General features: G+C 47.6%; 1 protein-coding gene across 3 annotated transcripts in view; it reads right to left on the reverse strand.

Annotated features, from left to right (window-relative positions):
* Positions 1-7,231: 7,231 nt before the first annotated feature.
* C6QH2orf81 (chromosome 6q C2orf81 homolog) overlaps positions 7,232-21,255 on the reverse strand; it is a 133,258-nt gene continuing 119,234 nt past the window's right edge. For all 3 annotated transcript variants that reach the window (XM_069632449.1, XM_069632448.1, XM_069632447.1), the window contains one exon: positions 7,232-8,577. In XM_069632449.1, coding sequence (XP_069488550.1) covers positions 7,513-8,577 — 1,065 coding nt within the window. In that variant the 3' untranslated portion in view covers positions 7,232-7,512. The remainder of the gene's footprint in view (positions 8,578-21,255) is intronic.

Consider the following 21,255-nt stretch of genomic DNA (forward strand, 5'->3'; position numbering starts at 1 on the left):
ATAGATGCATGATATTGCCTCCTAGCAGGGGTGGTGTTCTGGAGTATGTGCATGATATTGCCTCGTATCAGGGGTGGTGTGCTGGAATAAATGCATAATATTGCCTCCTAGCAGGGGTGGTATGCTGGAGTATATGCATAATATTGCCTCCTAGCAGGCGCGGTGGAGTAAATGCATGATATTTCATCCTAGCAGGGGTGGGGTGGTGGAGTAAATGCATGATATTTCATCCTAGCAGGGGTGGTGTGGTGGAGTAAATGCATGATATTTCATCCTAGTAGGGGTGGTAGGGTGGAGTAAATGCATGATATTTCCTCGTATCAGGGGTGCTGTGGTGGAGTAAATGCATGATATTGCCTCCTATCAGGAGTGGTGTGCTGGAATAAATGCATAATATTGCCTCCTAGCAGGGGTGGTGTGCTGGAGTATATGCACGATATTGCCTTCTAGCAGGGGTGGCATGGTAGAGTAAATGCATGATATAGGGCCTCATTACATGGTAGGCGGTGAACCATGGCGCAATTAGCGCCATGGTTCATGCCGGTAAATTACCTGCACCGCCTTGGTGGAAAGGGGAATTACCGCCCCATTCCAAGGTTGGAGGGGCGGTAATTCCCCCTTCCACCATTGCCCCTCCCCATTCACATTTTTGCCCCATAGGGCATAATGGGAATGGGGAAGGCGCTAATTACGGTACCGCAAATTGCGGTACTGTAATTAGCTCCCTGGGTCCCTTTGCGGGTTGGTTTTTAACGCCTGCAAAAAGCAGGCGTTAAAATCCCCAACCCGCAAAGGGTCCTCGTAGTAAGGCGGTAAGGGTTAACGGTCACCGGTACCATTACCGGTGACCGTTAACCCTTACCGCCTTCCATGTAATGAGGCCCATTGTCTCCTAGCAGGGGGGTGTGGTGGAGTAAATACATGATATTGCCTTCTAGCAGGAGTGGTGTGTCGAGTAGATGCATGATATTGCCTCCAGCAGGGGTGGTGTGGTGGAGTAAATACATGATATTGCCTTCTAGCAGGGGTGGTGTGGTGGAGTAAATACATGATGTTACCTTCTTGCAGGGGACGGTATGCTAGAGTAGATGCATGATAGTGCCTTCTAGCAGGGGTGGTGTGGTGGAGTAAATGCATTATATTGCCTCCTAGCAGGGGTGGTGTGGTGGAATAAATGCATGATGTTGCCTCTTATCAGGGGCAGTGTCCTTAGTAGATGCATGATATTGTCTACTAGCAGTGGTGGTGTTGTGGAGTATATGCATGATATTGCTTCCTAGCAGGGGTGCTGTGGTGGAGTAAATGCATATTTCCTCCTTGCAGGGGTGGTGTGCTGGAGTATATGCATGCTATTGCCTCCCAGCAGGGGCAGTGTGCTGGAGTATATGCACAACATCGCCTTCTAGCAGGGGTGGCATGGTAGAGTAAATGCATGATATTGCCTCCTAGCAGGGGTGGTGTGGTGGAGTAAATGCATTATATTGCCTCATAGCAGGGGTGGTGTGGTGGAGTAAGTGCATGATATTGCCTTCTAGCAGGGGTGGTATGGTCGAGTAAATACATGATATTGCCTTCTAGCGGGAGTGGTGTGCCGAGTAGATGCATGATATTGCCTCCAGCAGGGGTGGTGTGGTAGAGTAAATGCATGATATTGCCTTCTAGCAAGGGTCGTGTGGTAGAGTAAATACAGGATATTGCCTTCTAGCAGGAGTGGTGTGCTGAGTAGATACATGATATTGCCTCCAGCAGGGGTGGTGTGGTGGAGTAAATGCATGCTATGATCTTCTAGCAGGGGGCGGTGTGCTAGTGTAGATGCATGATATTGCCTTCTAGCAGGGATGGTGTGGTGGAGTAAATGCATGATATTGCCCCTTAATAGGGGTGGTGTGCTGGAGTATATTCATTATATTGCCTTCTAGCAGGAGTGATGTGGTGGCATAAATGTATGATATTGCCTCCTAGCAGGGGTGGTGTGCTAGAGTAGATGCAGGATATTGCCTCCTAGCAGGAGTGGTGTGCTGGAGTATATGCATGATCATGCCTTCTAGCAGGGGTGGTGTGCTAGAGTAAATGCATGATATTACTTTTTAGCAGGGGTGGTGTGGTGGAGTAAATCATGATATTGCCTCCTAGCAGTGGTGGTGTGGTGCAGTATATGCACAACAATGACTCCTGAATGGAGGCAATGTGACAGTTGGTATCAGACTATGAGAGCTACCTGGCAGTAATCACAGTACAATTTCAAACAAAGGGAAGGAACATGTTTTCTTAGTGAATGGTAGCAACCCCAACACAAATAACCTACTGCAATCTCAGAAAAAGACGCTGAAGAAAAAAGCTCTTATTGGCTGATCAATGAGATCAGATCAGTGTTACTATGCGGATGAAAATGTGTTGTTGGCAAAAGCGATGGATGGAAGGTTTTCAAATCATAACCTCGGTTATTGGTCTGGGTACTGTGGCGTGGTGGAGTAAGGAGTCGTACAAAGGAGTGTCATATTTCAACAAGATTTTATTTTAAAATAAAGAAAAGAACCTACCTCTCCCGATCTATTAAGGGTTATCCCTACCTAAACTAATAACAACTTGGGTGCTCGACGTCAGGATATTTGTTCAAATGAAAAGTGTCCGTCCTCTGTCCAAACACCTACCCTAACCCTACCACTTATGTAGAAAGGGTTCAGCATCCCAATGGAAATAGTACCAGGAGAGTAACTCCCTTCTCCTGGTGAATGGGGTAAGACTCCCTCCTCGTCAGGGTCAGACTGGGACAAGAAATAGGCCCGGACACAAAAATATTTGGGCCACCCCTCGCCCCAAAGTGACATCCCGGGAAGCGATGAAACATGACCTTTCACCCCTTGACAAACCAGGAAGTGGCATCAAAAGGCATTGTTCCTTAGTAAACTATGAAAAATATAGTTATGATTTCACTAATGTGATATACATTTCATACAAGAATGGATCACCATATGTATCATTAATATCCGTGTCTATAGATCCATATTGCAGGTTGCAGGTGTTTTTCTTTACATCCCACCACACCGCACCCCGACCCATCCCCCACCCCCAAAAAAATTCAATTTTTTTTATTTTAAAAACAGGCCCAGGAGTGGCCAGAAACCAGCCCCCATTCCACAGGGAGGATTTCTGCCAGGCTACGGGCCGAAAGGGTGAGGGGCCAATCCGACCCTGCTCCTCGTGACCCACCTTGAGGACCGTACTATCTTAAGATAGTCTTTTACAGTAGTCCTCAAAAGTCTCTTAATTTCTTCCCAATGACTCCTGAAAGCTTGCTTTGCAATTCCAGCAATTCTTCCCCGTCTTATGTTTTTAAAAAGGTTACCTCCAGACAACTCTTGTTTTTGAGAACCTTCTTTACTTTTATCTGGGTATCGCTGCTGTGATGAGGGAGATTCCTCCCAAGGCTCTCTTCATTCTCTGGGTATCACTGCGGAGATGAGGGAGATCCCTCCCAAGGCTCTCTTTATTCTCTGGGTATCACTGCTGTGATGAGGGAGATCCCTCCCAAGGCTCTCTTGATTCTCTGGATATCACTGCTGAGATGAGGGAGATTCCTCCCTAGGTTCTCTGGGTATCACTGCTGAGATGAGGGAGATTCCTCCCAAGGCTCTCTTGATTCTCTGGGTCTCACTGCTGTGATGAGGGAGATCCCTCCCAAGGCTCTCTAGATTCTCTGGGTCTCACTGCTGTGATGAGAGAGATCCCTCCCAAGGCTCACTTGAATCACTGGGTATCACTGCTGTGATGTGGGAGATCCCTCCCAAGGCTCTCTTGGTTCTCTGGGTATCACTGCTGTGATGAGGGAGATTCCTCCCAAGGCTCTCTTGGTTCTCTGGGTATCACTGCTGTGATGAGGGAGATCCCTCCCAAGGCTCTCTTGATTCTCTGAGTCTCACTGCTGTGATGAGGGAGATCCCTCCCAAGGCTCTCTAGATTCTCTGGGTCTCGCTGCTGTGATGAGGGAAGATTCCTCCCAAGGCTCTCTTGATTCTCTGGGTATCACTGCTGTGATGAGGGAGATCTCTCCCAAGGCTCTCTTGATTCTCTGGGTATCGCTGCTGAGATGACAGAGATTCCTCACAAGGCTCTCTTGATTCTCTGGGTATCGCTGCTGAGATGACGGAGATTCCTCACAAGGCTCTCTTGATTCTCTTGGTATCTCTGCTGTGATGAGGGGGATCCCTCCCAAGGCTCTCTTGATTCTCTGGGTATCACTGCTGTGATGAGGGAGATCTCTCCCAAGGCTCTCTTGATTCTCTGGGTATCGCTGCTGAGATGACAGAGATTCCTCACAAGGCTCTCTTGATTCTCTGGGTATCACTGCTGAGATGAGGGAGATCCCTCCCAAGGCCCTCTTGATTATCTGGGTATCACACAGGCTCCTCCCAAGGCTCTCTGGATTCTCTGGGTATCACTGCTGTGATGAGGGAGATCGCTCCCAAGGCTCTCTTGATTCTCTGGGTATCACTGCTGTGATGAGGGAGATCCCTCCCAAGGCTCTCTTGATTCTCTGGGTATCACTGCTGTGATGAGGGAGATCCCTCCCAAGGCTCTCTTGATTCTCTGGGTATCACTGCTTTGATGAGGGAGATTCCTCCCAAGGCTTTCTGGACTCATGGTTCTCTGGGTATCACTGCTGTGACGTAGGAGATTACTCCAGATGCTTCCTTGACTCTTGAGCTGGCCTAAGCCCCTACAGGTTATTCAGCTATTCCTGTTGCCTGTCGGGATTGCATTGCCGGTTCTTCCTGTGGCAATGGGCTGACTCGTGATACTTCAGCGTGTCCTGTTTTCTTCACTCCGCTTCCCGCTTTGTCCTTGCGGCTCCACAGAGACTTGGGCCACTTACAGCCCAGCAGTTATGCTTTCTCCCCACCCCGTCACGCAATCAGGGGGACTGGGTTCAGCTGACTAGGACCTCCCACCCCCTCCACAGCCCAGATGAAAAAACTTTGAGCACCATGGAGCTCTGCCTCCAGCAATAACAAACCGAGGAAGAAGGAGTCTTCCAACCTAGCCATAAGAGTAATTTAGATGTACGTAATGACCTACTGAAAGACATACGATAGCTTGGGCAAACACTGGGTGCCATGTGTGTTTTCACCCACAGGGTGCGAAGGCGAGCAGATTATACTCCGTTCTTGACAACTGAATACTGGCCACCCACACTACCTATGTACATCGCACTATTTTAGGGACGGTATTCCCTAATTTGCTGCCTAAATACACTCACTCTCTCAATAACAACAACGTTTTGGGTGCGTGCCTTACAAACAGAGTGGGCCAGCCCACGTGACACAGGGTTACTCAGCTTAGAACACTCCTGACCACATCAGTCCCCCTGAGGCCCGTCCTGTATATAATATGGCTCACATTCTTTTTTGCAGACGGTGGAGCCCTTCCTACCTCTCCTTTGTGGCTTACTTTACCCACAAGTATTGACTGCCCCTCCAACACGGGCGCCCTACTGGACAGGAAGGTGCATGCTGGAGTCTACCACTTCCCCTACACTTTAAGGTACGTTTTAGCTTAGAGCCAATATGGCCCCTTTAGAATGAGACTTTGATCATTTCTGGCATATTGTGTATTCGCAGGGTCCACAAAGATTCCCCAATGAAGGTGAGATGAACTAGAAGTTTCCTTGCCGAAACATGCCTTACCAGGAATCTCATTGAACCTTTACGAGATTCCTGTAACATTTAGATTGTTTAACTAACACGTTGGCAGACCCAAACCTAGGTATATGGACTTTAGGACTTTTAAGCCCTCACTCAGAACGGACTTCAGCAACTTCAGGAGAGCCTCATTATGTACCAACCATAGAGTAAATGGCTCCATCTAACCTTGAAATAATGAGTTCTGTACACACAGATGTTATACAAAATCGATGTACAATTATCCTTAATTCAAACAACTTTCTTTAAGTTCAATTCTCTGCTGTGACTTCTCCTTTCGGCATTATACCTTGCGGACATCTTTATTCCTTTCTATGTTTTCTATATGATCTTTTCCGTCAAAGATATTGTCCCAAGGTATATACCTACATTGAAGGAAATGTTTTCAGGAAAATCTGCATAGTGCTACATAGCTCAATAACTGTAGATGTCGGTTCTGTTTATGTACCTTGTTTTTTCGTATTTTGATTATTTCATGCATATGAATCGCTTTTTTGTCTGATTATAAAAACTATGTATGATACAAAAATTAAATAGTGGCACATTCGAACCAATAATTGCTGGCAGTATCCGTTCCTTTTAGTTCATTATGCCGAAAATGTTCCACAGGATATCTGGTGTGGTTACCCGTACCTGTAGACTTTAATTTATAAACAAGTGGTAACTCAGTTTCTTTCCCCACGGTGGAAGCCACATATGTATGCTGTTGAAATAATATTCATGCCTCGTTGGGCCAATTCTTCTCAGTACTATGGTAAGACAACCTGGTATTACTGGGCAGGTTTCTTTGGCTTGTCTCAGCTTTATTAATTTGTGAATGAAAGATGGAAGAGACTTTGCCAAAACAGACAGTAGTGTTATCAGGGATTTCGGATTAGTCCCAAGGGAAAAAGGGTGTTAGGGAATGCCTTCATGAAATGGGAGTCCTTATCCCCATGAGGGGAGTCTCTCCCTGTGAGGTCCCACTTTCCACAACCCCTAGGGGCACCATTGGGTAGCAGCCTCACCTAGCTAGGGGTGAACCCTGGGGAGAAGTGACAACATCCAGTGAATAAACAGAGTGCCCTCCAAACCATCATTTCTATTGCCTCCACTGCCATTACTAAAGGCGTTGTTAAACAGTGTGTCTTATCTGGGAATTCTATAAAGAAAGGGGTTAATGAGCCCATAAGAGGCTGCATAGACAATGGAATGAAGATGTGTTTATGATGAAGTTATGTGAGCTTACAGTTTGTAGTTGCTTGTGAATATGCTTATTACTTGTTTTGAAGTCAGACGCCACTGTTTATGCAATTCAGCTGTTACTGCTGTTACTGTGTATCGAGGAAGAACCATGGCATTCCCCCCCAAATCCCCTATCTGCTGACTCCGGCATCATGGCAGAAGTGCCTTTGCTATTACTCATCTTCAATGCTTCTGTGAGACCACGGTTGGTGCAAGAGACGTGTGAAGTATAACAACGTTGCCCAGAGAGCAGAGCATGGATAACATTTCCTAGCAAGAACACCTATTAGAAAAAAAGAAACCACATATAAAATAATAAATATACTCTCTATTTATTGATTTACAGATATTAGACAATAGATTTGGGTGTTTCTGGAGAAGTTAATAATTCCTTAATAACACATGTTATCTCCAGAAACAGAACTACACACAGTTATAGTATAAAAAATATAAGCTGATCTAGAATAGAATGATGCAAAATAAATGTATAGACAATTCTAGACTCCGGTATGACTCGCAAGATATTTTTCTGGCGTTTACCTCTCTAGGGTCTCTGCCCTGACGTGCGTGTGTAGGAAGATCATATCCATCAGTGCCCGCTCAGTGAAGGCAGAAATGCTGGGAAAGAAGCAATGGGGCGAACCTGCGGGACACGGTCCTTCAGGAGCTGGTCCACTGTAACACTCGGGCAGGGCATGGTGGTACGGATGGGCCTTAATCCTACATGTGGCTCCCAGTCCTCATTTTCTTGTTGACGCTGACCACGCCATGAGTTGCGGTCCTTGCCATCTCCTCCTCGGACTATCACGCCAGGAGATAACTGCATGGAGTCTAAAAAGACTCCAGACTTTAGGGAGAGTGGCCCACTTACAACCGGGGATTTCTGCAGACTTGTTTTTTCTTGGGTGACCTTGTCCAATGTAAGACTCGGTGTACCATCGTGAGATGCAAGCAGTCCATAGTTCATGCTTTGCTGCGCATCAAACCTCTTGCGTCGGGATGCTTTGCCTCTGCTGGAGGCCTTGCTCTTCATACCCTGCTGACCAGCTCCGACCCCTTCTTTAAGTTGGTGCTCTGCCTCTATTTTTGGGTCTACAACCTCAACATGTGGCTTGATCCAGTGCCTTGGTAATCGTGCAGGGTCCAGTTTGGGCACCGAAGTGATATTGCCCAACTCATCATAGATCAGATCCTTGTTCTGCGACGGCCTACTCAGCTGGATCTTAAGGATATTGTGAAAGGACGTTGGAAGCAGGTTGAAGCTGCCAAAGCCCTCTCCCGCGTCCTCCTTGAGAAACGATTGCGAGAGCTGCTGAAGGAGCATCTCCTTCTCAGTCTCTTCCAATGATTTGGTAATGTTCTTCAGACCTGCTGAGCGGAGCGGTCCTCGGTGAGGACGGAATGCTCGCCTAACCTTTCCTTGCTTTGGAGGAGGGGCTGGCCGGTAACCAAGACTTTCAGTTTTACAGAGTAATTTCAAACCATTTTCCACCTGGGGTGCCCTTGGCAGGCTATCTTCAGATGATGTTTCAAATTCCGGCTCCTGCTCTGATGAAAGAGTTATAAGCTCGGTGGAAAACTCCTCTTCTGGAGGGATTGCATCAGTCTCAGGCTCTTTCTCTGGAATGTGTAGGTCTGGCTCAGCAACTGCCATCTAGTTAAAACAAGAAGACAGTTTTAAACTTCTGTTCAGACACAAATGCCAAAACGGTCTGGGTTTCTTTTTTATTATACATTTTGTTATTGACATGGGTATGTTTGCATTTAGTAACGATGCATCTCCATTGACGTGCACATAGTTCACTTTGTGTCTAGTCTTCACCTCCCATCTAGGACTTCTTTCAATACCTCTTCCTATATCTGGAACAGGGTTCCAGTTCTGGCAACTGGTCAGACCTGTGAGGTCTAACTATATCCACACACTTCACAATAAAACACTTCAGGAGAAGAAACAGAGAAGGAAATCATCGAGTTACCCCAAGCGGCACTATTATTGTTTATCTCCCCCCTCTGTGTGCTTCATGTCTGATCTCTCTGAGGAGGTCTGTGTAGTCTTATATATCCTTACTTGTCTCCTAGGGTTGATTGTGCCCTGTCCTGTTTTACTCTTTCTTTCCTCGGCTCTGGATGAACAAAGTCTGTTGGTTAGAAGACGACTTCCTGGCTAGGAAGCCACTCTATCATAAAACGGGTATTTTACATAGCTGCCTGGTTTGTCATATTCTAGCCTGGTCCCTCTTTTCTGTCATTTTCTATCTCTTGATTTTCAGATTTTAATTTCTCTGGGTTATGCACAACTGCCATTATTCTCTAGAACGTTCAGCTGTTTCAATAACAGATGAGATGCTTTCCTCAATTACTTTTATAATTCGCTACATAAGAAAGAGGTCAGAGTACAGCTTTATAACAGCCTCAACTGTACCTTCGCTTTTGTTATCCTCAAAAAATGTTTGCTTAATTATATTAATAGATTTAACCAAAAAAAATTATTTTAAAGGGGAGTTATTAAACGTCCATCTGTTAAAACTCTGCAGATTATATATCTAAGCTGAAGAGTCATAGGGTCTGGCGCATGATCAGAGAGCGGGATACAATCTATTCAGTAATCCATCAGCACCCCAGAAAAGGATCTCGAGGTACAAATATAATCAATATGAGATAACGGGTTATGAGGTTGAGAGTGGAATGCAGTTTCTATATCAGATGGATGAGCATTGCGTCAAGAGCCTAATACTCCATATCCGGATATACATATATTACACATTCTTCATGTGTTCTACTATTTTTGAAACTCACTTACGATCTCCCATCTAAATATGGGTCCATAATTTCAATGAAGTCACCACAAACAATGTGAGCTTCCCAATTTAATTCTAACATATATGTATCCAAAAGGTTGGATCTGTCAAGGTAGGACTAAAAGTATTCATTATAGAATAAACCACAGAATGGACGAGTAATTTGATAAGAACCCATCTCCACTCATCGTCAGTTTCCGTATGTAGTCATTGGAAAGATGTAATCATATGAATTGAAACACCATTCATATCCTCCCATCAGCAGCACTAAATATTAACTCACCGACCCAATACGTTTTTAGCTCAGCATCCTCCTTTAGTGATGTGTCTCGTGCCTACATGCTATAGATGGTTTAGATTGATTCAGATTCTTTTAATATAATTATTTAATCCTTTCACATTCCAAGTAATACATTTTAACACAATTGTATCTTATGGTAAGGTTTGTAATAGCAACATTAATCATATTACAAATTTGTAATAACAATTCCCGCCTTCAACAGAGTCAAAGCAGGAGGCTCCAGTTTTGAAGTGCTAGCACCAAAATCTTGGAACTCACTACCACTCAAACTTAGGAAAGAAACTTCTCTCATGGCCTTCCGAAAGGCTCTGGAGACCATACTTTTTAAGTAGACTACACCTTCGCCACTGTTTGCATAACACTGTATGTGTATATCATGTATTGTATTTGACATGTACATGTAAATTGAATCTATGTAAAACACACACATTGTAAGTTAACCTAGTAACTAAGTTTTTCTCCCATGTAACCTGCACCTAAGTGAATATTCTGTAACAGAGCCACAAAGCCCTAGGGCAGTTGTGCGCATCATAAATGGAAATAAATAAATAAAAGATATGATATACATGTCAAATTATTAAGAACCTTAAAGTGAGGACATACATTGAGAACCAAAAAGCTCAACAAAAAATTACACTGTGAACACTGTTTGAATCAATGGTTGCTTGGTCACACAAGCCAGGCAGGTAGTGCAAACACATTAACTTGAATCATCCTTCCGCAAATTACTAAATTATTGAGTTTACATACAAGTGGCTCAATGTTAAAATCCACATGATTCAAGTATAATTAGAAATATATGAGGAGTGGGGAGGGGAGAGCCAAAGGGACCTGGCCACGCAGGCTCCATTCCACTCCAGTCAAAGTGTTCAGGTATTCTATCAGAGTTGAAGAATATGTCACATAAATACCATGAACATTCAATTAAGTTACACTGCCAGAGGATGATGGATTCTGAGTATTAGTTTGCCAAGAGGTATCCAGATCTTCTTTGTGAGAGCAGATGAATTGTGTGAGACCCATACGGTTATCAAACGTGGGCGTTTGACATCTTAGCATCACTTTAAAGGAACATGGATGAATTATTCTAGATCGAGCATTAAGTTGCTTCAATCCCTAGTGAAAAGCCAGAAATTCCTTTCTGCGCAATGCAGTTGCATTTGAAATATTGTCGACCATTCCAGATCAACTGTCTAATAGTCTTATTTTATTCATTATAAGTTGTACATGTGCTTATTCCAATAATGTAAATAATAGCGTTGTAGACCCATGCTTTCTATTTCAGTAAAGCAATATAGGTCCCACTCTGTGAGCTCTTTGAATATTAAGAAGAGATTACAACAAAATTAAAAAGGTTTCGGAATCATGAATCCCAGGAAGAGAATAGGGTCTTCTCCCTCCACTCCACCAGGAAGCCCAACGATGCAAAGATTGGTATGCCTACTTCTGTTTCCCAGAGTTTTCTGACTGCTTGTGGAGAATTGAATGGCCAATTCAAGATGCAATACTTTGTTTGACACTTTCTCTGCATTACTAATCATTAGCTCCATCCTGGATTTAATGGACGTCCATCAGTCATCCAACTGCTGCAGTTTTAAATTGATAACCTCCATACCTGGTACATTTAGGATATACTGCATGGTTCAATCAGAATCCGAGTCTTCACGCAGCGGGGAATTGCGTTTTGGCCATTTATGAGCACTAGTAGAAGGTGATACAGTCTTTGTTAATATTGCTTTTAGATGTGGGCATTTTTATTTTAATGGAATTTGTATAAGCAAGGTTCTCTTAAATAAATCAGTATAGCAGACGTGATATACCATACAAAAATGACTCGCAGAATAGACTGCACACTACGGCATCACTTGCACTTTGAAGAAGGTTCACTTCACACTCAACGTAACCAGCGCCCTGAGGCCTGAGGGTTTGATGTGCTGCTATAAATGTAAAAATAAAATCATCGGGTAAATCCCATGTCTCAAGTCGTAGATTCCTGTTAAATGAATTACGTTACTGAAATAAATATGGCATATAGAAGCATACGGAGCATCCACCAATATATTAACAGCTCAATAAATATATATAAACTCGTTCCTTGCCAATATATTGCACAGTTAGTGTATAATAAGTTTATGGCCTTTTTTTAGTCAAGGCATACCTGGAATAAAATGATGGTCCTCCTCTTACACTGGTGAAATACCATTAGTAGTTCCCCTCGCCGTTTGAATTTTTGCTGCTATAACGGCACCCCATAGTACTCACTTCCAGTTTCACTTGGTGCGTCACAGAATTCAAGGCCCGTTCTCTTCAGGAAGGCACTGCCAGCTGCACCGGTGGGCCTAGTGCATGCAATGCTGCCGTTACTGTGCTTACTGTACAAGACTTCTCTTCTACCTAGGAATATTAACATCTACGCAAAAGAGCGATGCTGCCCGCACCTCGGGCCACACATATGAATACGCTATAAATGATGATGTTAGCATGGGGTCCCACTGGGCGGGAAAGCAGCCCTTTCACTGACCTCCCTCCCCCCTGGTTCACTACAGTGCCTCAAATGCATCTCGCCTGACTTAAAGCGCCCGGGGTGGGGGGAATGGGGCTGCCCTCTACCCCCTTCTCTACTTTCGTTACTTCTACAGTAACACATTCTGGAATTGTTCTGCACTCCCACTCCCCAGTTTCTACATCCACATATGGCATATTCCTTTTTACTGGCACCCACGCCCTACACACTGAACGCAAACTTTACCTCCAACGCGCATACTCTTCAGGTGAACAAGTCATGTCAATATAACCCCCCTCCCCTGCAAGGTCCACCCAAACCTCTGTGTAATTTTCTGGAACAGGGGGCTGGGAAATAACAGTGTGGTATAAAGGATCAACATCATCTCCATACGGGTTGGGACACATTTCATACTTCCGGCCACCTACAGCAACATCGGTTTGTACTTCAATATTTTTTGTTTTGCGAGGTGCTTTTGGAACCCCAATTAATACCATCATACTTGCGCTATCAGGTGCCACAGTGGCACAGCATTGAAGAACCGGCTGACACGTGCAGAAAATGACCAGGATGAATACAATGATGGGCATTAACATCTTCACGATTGCTCCTAGTCATGATAGGGCCTAGTTGAAAGTCATCCTTAGCCAATCATTGTCCTGAATTCCTGCCTCCTTCTTTGTGTGAGCACCTAGGCCATGGACAGCTGCAATGATGTGGGATAGTGATGCATTTTTCACGTCTTCTGGAGGTACGAAGGTGCAACAGGAATTGCCACATTTTTTTCACACCCCACTCTCCCTCCATTGCTGTTAACATAACATATCAAGCACATATCTATTTTGCAGTGTCATAAGTCTTAGTGCTCGTAACACAACCATGATCACGTCGAACCCATTCTCTGTATCATTTTCAAGCTGGACTAGTTCCCAACCCACTACCTGCAGCTATTTGTCATTGGCCGCCGCATATTCCCCTGGCAAGAGTAGGGAAGCAAAGAACTCAGCTGAGCTGAACAGCCGATATTCTTCTGGTATTTCAGCAAGCAAAGTGGAAGAGTCTTTAGAAATTTAGTACAACCTTTTCATTCTCTGTGTGTGCTAGAATTGTCCTTTTCCTAAGCCGGATGTGAGGCTTGTGCATGGGCAGCAGGCTTTTAGCTTCAGGTTGTATTGTGGGGAAACTCATTGGCCCCTCTACAGGCAGCACTTCCCCCTTCAGGTGCTCTTCTGGGATTACCAATAGTGCTGAATGCAATGTGGCCAGAGAACAACAGCCCCGCAATGATGTTGGGAGGTGCAAGTAAGCTTGACAACCACAGATCCAGTAGTAATCCATCAATGCCGCTGTTCCTTTCTTCATGTCTGCAATCAAGAGTCAAGAGAGTCTTATTACAATGTTTGTTTATGTCAACAGAGTGTACCTTTGCTGCGAAAACATAACTTGTATTTTTCTTCCTTGCGTACTTTCAATGGTTTTTCCATTGTTGCAATCCATGTCAGCTTTGTGATATGCTCTGTACAAATTTGTGAACAGAAGTGGGTCACTCTTGTTATTCTGTCGCTGCTGTATGTTACCAGTCCTTCTGCCAAGCAAGGTAGTGTGCTATCCTGCTAGTTATTGACATATTTCCGCCCCTTCACCAGGGAGAGAGGGAGAAAGAGAGAGAGATATCCTAGAAAAGAAACAAGTATGGAGCTGGCAGCTGAACTTTAAGTAAGGTGCTCAGGGAACAAGTACTGACACCACTGTTTTTGAGACATTGAAGCACCACTCTATTTTATGTAGGTGCCCTACGAACGTCAGAGAGGTGGACCCAGTAGCGCAGCTCCTTCACTTTAACTGTGAGGGGAGTGCAAAACACCATCTCATACGGTCACTGGAACTGGGGATTGTTCTAGCGGTGTACAAAGTTGCGGACGTAGACGTAATCCCCTGGCAACAGTGGTCTAGCCGTTATATGCTCAAGATCTGTTCCCAATGTCTATGCTGAATCGGGTGTCTCTGTATCACGATTCTGGGAGGTGCAATCTGTCAGGAGACATATGGCCCGAGTTAGTGTCGTCAAATAATCCCTGAATTCCTCTCCTAACACCGCTGCAGTCCTATGCGCATCGGAAACTCTTCTCACAGGATACAGGAGTATACATGCGCCGACCAGTAACCACCTCATGAGGCGTCAAGTGATTGACTTTGCTTGGCTGCGTGCCTAAGCTAAAAAGGGTCTGGGGCAGACAGTACACCCAGTTTTTCTTCAAAGTGGTGCGCAATTTAGATAACTTCATCTTGAGGAGGCCATTTATCCTCTCCATAACGCCACCTGCCTGTGGGTGATAAATCAAACACATCCGATGCTTGATACCAAGTAGTGCTGTAACATGCTGGAATAATGCATTGAAGAAATGTGTGCCGTTGTATGATCTCAAGACCTCACACACACTCCAGTGCGGGAACACTTCATGCACCAGAAACCTTGCAGCACACTTGGCATCTGGGTGCACACATGGCTCTGCTTACACCCACATTGAGAAGGGACAGACCACCACAATGAGGTACCTCGATCCATTACAACGTTCCCCCATATCGGCGTAATCTATGTGTAACTCACAGAATGACCTAATAGGGTGGGGCAATGTGCCCCGTAACGTCTGTAGTGCCATCTCTGTGCTAAAACATTGACATCAGTGGTGCTCTCCTGGATATTTGGTCTGAACCAGTCCTCCTGTATGTCTGCAGCTATATGTTGTTTCGAACTATGAGATGGTTAGTGCAATTGTTCAAATGCTACCGCTAGCAATTCCCGGGAGATCCCTGTCTGTCTTCCCAGAGCTAACCTACCTCCATAATAGATCTGTCGGAGACTGCTTACATCATCTTCGTAACCACAACTCCTTCTCCCACTCAGGTGCCCTCCCACAATAATAAAGAAGAACAAGTTACTCTCTTACCTGGTAACATTCTTCGATGGGATGGTCCGATGACATATTCCATATCTATGATATGTGATCACCACAGCTGAGCTGCTTCGGAAAATCTTCGGTGTCTGCGTCCTGCGTCAATGACGTCGATACGCCGCCCTCGAGGACCTCCTCCGACGGATGTTATAAGTAGGACGCACGACGCCCGTAGCCTCAGTTGTAGTTTTTTCCCAGAACGTGTGGCACCAGTCTTCTGCCAGTCTGACACACAAAGCCTTACGGAAACGTAAGCTGCAATCGCATAAGAAGTTCTGTAGCGGGGAAGGCAGGGAGGGAACGATATGGAATACGTCATCGGATCATCCCATCGAAAGAACGTTACCAGCTAAGAGAGTAACTTGTTCTTCGAGGGGATTGGGTCCTCCGACGCATTCCATATCTATGACAGACTCCCAAGGCAGTACCAATGCAAGGAGGTGGGAAAAGAATTTGGAAAACAGAAATTTAGAATGCCCAATCAAATTGCAGAGTAAAGGGCTGCCTTGCCAAAGGCCAGATCCTGCCCACAGATGGAATCGAGGGAGTAGTGACATACAAAAGTATGTACCGAAGCCCAGGTGGCTGCATCACAGATGTTACGAATAGGAACACCCCTCTGTAGGGCAGTAGAGGCAGCCATACCCCTGGTAGAATGGGCCCGCAAGCTGACCGGTGGGTCCTTACCCGCCAAGCGGTAACACTCAGAGATAGCCAAAATAATCCAGCGAGACAAAGTCTGTTTTGTCACAGCTTGTCCCAAACGCTTTCCAGCATAACCAATGAAGAGTTGATCGTCCACTCTGACCCGGGACATGCGTGAAATATAAAAGCTTAACGCTCTCCTAGGATCAAGCCTATGGAGCCTCTCCTCTTCCTTACCAGGATGTGGAGGAGGATAAAACGCCGGAAAAACAACCTTCTGGCCTAAATGAAATTCCGACACCACCTTCGGAAGAAAGGAAGGATGAACTCTAAGGACAACTCTGTCCTTATGAAATACAGTGAAGGGTGGCTTAACTGAAAGTGCCTGTAACTCACTCACTCTGCGAGCGGAAGTGACCGCAACCAAAAATACAGTTTTAAGAGTAAACAGTCTCAAAGGGCATGAATGCAAAGGCTCAAACGGAGCACCCATCAGAAACTTGAGAACAAGGTTCAAATCCCAACCGGGCACCTGGAAAGGTGACGGAGGGAACACATTAGTGAGCCCTTTCAGAAACTGAGAAATTAAAGGAATTTAAAATAGGAACACTCTTCAGACGAGCGCTTAAATATGGACAGCGCCGCCAGGTGACCTTTAACGGTACCCACTTGCAAGCCCCTGTGGGCCAAAGAAAGCAAAAAAGACAGAACCATGGGAATGTCACATGCAAAAGGATCCACATTCTTAACCCTGCACCAGTCACAGAACTTACGCCAACAGCAACGGTACAGGGACTTTGTTGCTGGCCGTCTGGCCGAGAGCAACACCTTCATCACGTCTTCAGGGAGGTCCCAATCCTTATACATCAACCTTTCCGAAACCAAGCGTGAAGGTTGAGGGATCCGACCTCTGGATGGAGAACCTGACCCCCGCCTCCCGTGAGAGAAGATCGTCTCAGCAGGGAAGACGACGTGGAGGGCAGATGGACAAGTCAAGAAGGTCCGGGTACCACGTCCTCCGGGCCTATGCCAGAGCAATGAGGATCATCTAGGAACTGAACCTCTGTAACCTCCGCAGTACTTGCTGGATGACAGGGACTGGAGGAAACGCGTACCGCAGTGGGAATGACCACTCCACCACGAACGCGTCTCCTAACGCTCCTTTTGGAGGAAATTCCTGCGAGTAGAACCTCTCGCACTTCCAGTTGACACTGGAGGCGAAGAGATCCACTTGAGGGGTCCCCCAAAGGGCGAAGATCTCCAGGAGAATCTCCTGAGCCAACTCCCACTCGTGAGAGATCGCGCTCTGCCTGCTCAGAGAGTCTGCCGTCTCGTTTTCATCTCCGGTCAGATTAACTGCCGAGATCGAAACTTCCTGCTGGATTGCCCATAACCAGAGCTGCATCGCCTCCCTGCACAGAGGAAGTGACCCTGCCCCCCCTTTTTGTTGCGGTAGTGCATGGCCACCGTGTTGTCCATCAGGATCAGGACATTCTTCCCTTGCACAGTCGGCAGAAAAGCCTTCAGGGCTAGCCTGACGGCCCTCAGCTCCAACAGATTGATATGGAGTCTGGACTCCGATGGAGACCAACGACCGCTGACTGTCAACTGGTTGGCATGAGCCCCCCCATCCCGTGAGGGATGCATCCGTCACGATCGTCACCCCCGGCAAGGGTAGCCAAAATGGAGCCCCCTTCATCAGATTGTCTTCGACGGCCCACCACAGAAGGTCCTGGGCGACCGAGGACGACACCTAAACAGCGTCCGACATCCTGCCGGAGAACTAAGACCACTGGAGCTTGAGTGCCCATTGCAAAGATGTCATCTGCAACCTGGTCTCTGGCACCAGAAGAATGCAGGATGCCATGAGGCTGAGCAATCTCAAGAACTCGAACGCTGGGAGACTCTGGGCAAGTTGAAACTTGTGCACCATCTGCTGAATGTGATGAGCCCTCAACTGGGGAGGGGACGTGTCGAGCACTGCTCCGATATACTGGAGCCTCAGTTGAGGGAGAAGCCCAGCTTGTGAAGGGAGTGGCAGGTGACCGACAGATGATCCCGGACTTGCTCGGGAGAGCGCGCCCTGATCAACCAATCGTCCAGGTAGGGGTAGACGTGAATCCCCCCCTTTCCTGAGGTGCACTGCCACCACTACCATGAGCTTGGTGAAGACCCTCAGGGCGGAGGTCAATCCGAACGGCAGCACCCGAAACTGAAAGTGCGAGTCCCAACCGCGAACCTCAGGTACTTCTTGTGCTTTGGATGTATCGGCACATGAAAATAAGCGTCCTTGATGTCGAGAGACACCAACCAGTCCTGAAGTTGAAGGGCCTGGAGGACTTGAGAGAGAGTAACCATCTTGAACTTGTCCTTCCTGAGGAGTTTGTTCAAACCGCGCAAGTCCATGATGGGTCTCAATCCCCCGTCTTTCTTGGAAATCAGAAAATAAGGGGAATACCATCCCTTGTTCCTCTCCGTTACAGGCACCAGTTCTATGGCGCCTTTCTCCAGCAGGGATTGAATTTCCTGCGCAAGGAGCGGATCCGGACTCTTCAAAGAGAGATTTCCTGGTAGATTGTCTTGAGGCCTCTGCCGGAAAGGAAGACAGTAGCCGTGGGCTATGATCTCCTGAACTCTACAAGATGCTGCGCCAGCCTTCCCCCAACCGGCGAACCATGGGACATGGCCTCATGACTGAGCTGAATCGGCTGCGGCGTTGCATGAGGGCAAAGAGGCAACAGCCCGAGCGGCCTTCGCACCTCGAGTACCTTGTTTTCCACCTCTGGCACTCCTACGGTGGCCCTTTGACTGGCAGCTCCTCTCGCTTTACCAAAGGATGAGTAATAACGAAAGGAACCTCCCCTCCATTGCTGTCCCCTAGGATGAAAAGGCGGAGGTTGACAAACTGCAGCGCCCAACGACTTCGCTGCAGCTTTTGAGGTCTGCAACCTCTCAAGGCTCTCGTCAGCCTTGCTGCCAAAAAGATGTTCCCCGTCAAAGGGCATGTTGGGGAGCCGGGCCTGCACATCAGGAGCAAACCCCGACTTCCGCAACCACGCAAACCTGCGTATTACGGTGCTCGCCGCCATGGACTGGCTGACGCAATCTGCCATGTCCAACCCTGACTGAACGGCCTCACACATGGCATCCTTGCCATTCTGAACCATGGCAAGGAAACCATCCCGTTCGTCCCCTTCGGGAATATGTTCAGCCGCTAAGGAAACAGTTCCACAGAGTGTGCGTGAAACCTGACAAGGCACATACGGAGTTGGCCGCCTGAAGCGCCATACTCCCTGAAGAAAATACTTTCTTCGCCGAGCCGTCAAAACACTTGTCGTTCCTATCAGGAGGGATGGTAGGATACAACGCCTGCTTTGCCGGGGCTGTAGCCGCCTGCACCACCAAACTCTCCGGAGTGGGGTGCTTGATCAAGTAGCAGGGGTCACTACTGGCTGGGTGGTATTTTCGCGGCAAAGACTTGCCCACTGCCGGGAGACTCTCCGGAGCAGTCCAAGCCGCCGCCACCCTCCTCTGTAGAGCCATATGGAATGGCGGTACCGGGTCAGTTGGTGGACCATGGTCGAGGATATCCGTAAGGTCACCCTGAAGAAAATCCCCTGGGGGAGCAGACCACCCCAAGTACTCGGTGACCCTGGACATAAGGCGCCGGCACAAGGAGTCGGCATGAGTGCCAGGCTCAGGCCTACAAAACTCCACGTCCGGAGAGGTGTCCAGCCCACTGGCATCGTGCAGGGACTGCCGCAGGTCCTCAATTTGGCTATGGCCCGGGAGAATCTCGTCTGGCACCGTATCAGGAACCATGCCATCATCAGAGCTCTCATCCACCTCTGAAATAAACTCAAGATGGCGGTAAGAAGGCACAGAATGTGGAACAAAGCCATGCTTGACCTTGGCCAGAGCCGTTCTAGGGGGTTCCACCGAGCCCCAGGGTACCCCAGTCGAAACAGCCTGGAAAGGCATCGAGTGAATCGATGTTGACGCAAAAACGCGGCGTCGACGCCAAACGCGGCGCCGACTGCATCAATTGCGTTGACACAGGCCTCGAGGCCGTAGCCCCGAGCATGTCCCTCGACAGCCTGGGCGCCGATGGCGTCGACGACTTCTTCAGAGGCGGGGCCTCGAAAGAGTCCCTCGACGACCTCGGCACCACCAGCGTTGACGTCTTCCTCGAAGACACCACAGGTGCACACGGTCTCGAGCGTGTCGAGGACTGGGACCTGGACCGGGCACAACGAGAACGATTCCCCAGATCTGCCTCGGCCACGCCGGTGCGACGAGGATCATCCTGCCCCGGGACCTCTTGAGCTGGTTGATGAGTCGAAGCAGCAACGGCAACGGAGGGAACGCATACAGGAACAGGCCATCCCAGGGGAACGAGAAAGCATCGCCCATGCTCCTCGGCTGGGGAAACCTGCTGGCGAACCTCTGGCACTTGGAGTTTGCCGCCGTCGCGAACAGGTCGATATGGGGTTTGCCCCATCGTCGAAAAAGCCGATCCACTTGGTCCTGACGCAGTTCCCACTCATGGCATGAGCGCAGCTCCCTGCTCAGCGAGTCAGTGATGGTGTTCTTTATCCCTGCTAGGTGGAAGGGCACCAGAAACCTCCCCTGGGCAACGGCCCAATGCAACAGATCCTGGGCCTCCTTGGATAGGGCCGGAGACCTGGTTCCTCACTGCTTCCGGATGTAGAACATTGTGGTGGTGTCGTCACCGTCTCCTGGTGTGCTGGGGTCTGAAAATCTGTGCCCGCTGCGAGATGTGCGCGGGTGCCCTACCACCGAATAGCTTGGCGGAAGACCTCGTTGAGCAGGATCTTGTCTTCAAAGCTGCCCGCCGCTTGCATCCAATGGGTTTCGAGGAACTCCTGTAGAGGACGCATCCGCAGCCTGCATAGGCGCACCAGGTAGATGCAAGAGGACATCATGCCGAGAAGTGACTTGATGGACCGCACCTTGGCCATGTCCGTGGCCAGCAGGCGCTGCACCTTGCCCAGGATAGCCTTCGTCCTTTCCTCCGACGGGGAAGCCAATCGTGCCACTGTTTCGAGCTTGGCTCCCAGAAACAGTGTGACCTGCGACGGAACAAGGTGGGATTTGGGGAAGTTGATGG

Source organism: Ambystoma mexicanum, chromosome 6q, assembly GCF_040938575.1.
Source record: "Ambystoma mexicanum isolate Mex_15411 chromosome 6q, UKY_AmexF1_1, whole genome shotgun sequence".
Taxonomy (NCBI): Eukaryota; Metazoa; Chordata; class Amphibia; order Caudata; family Ambystomatidae; genus Ambystoma; species Ambystoma mexicanum.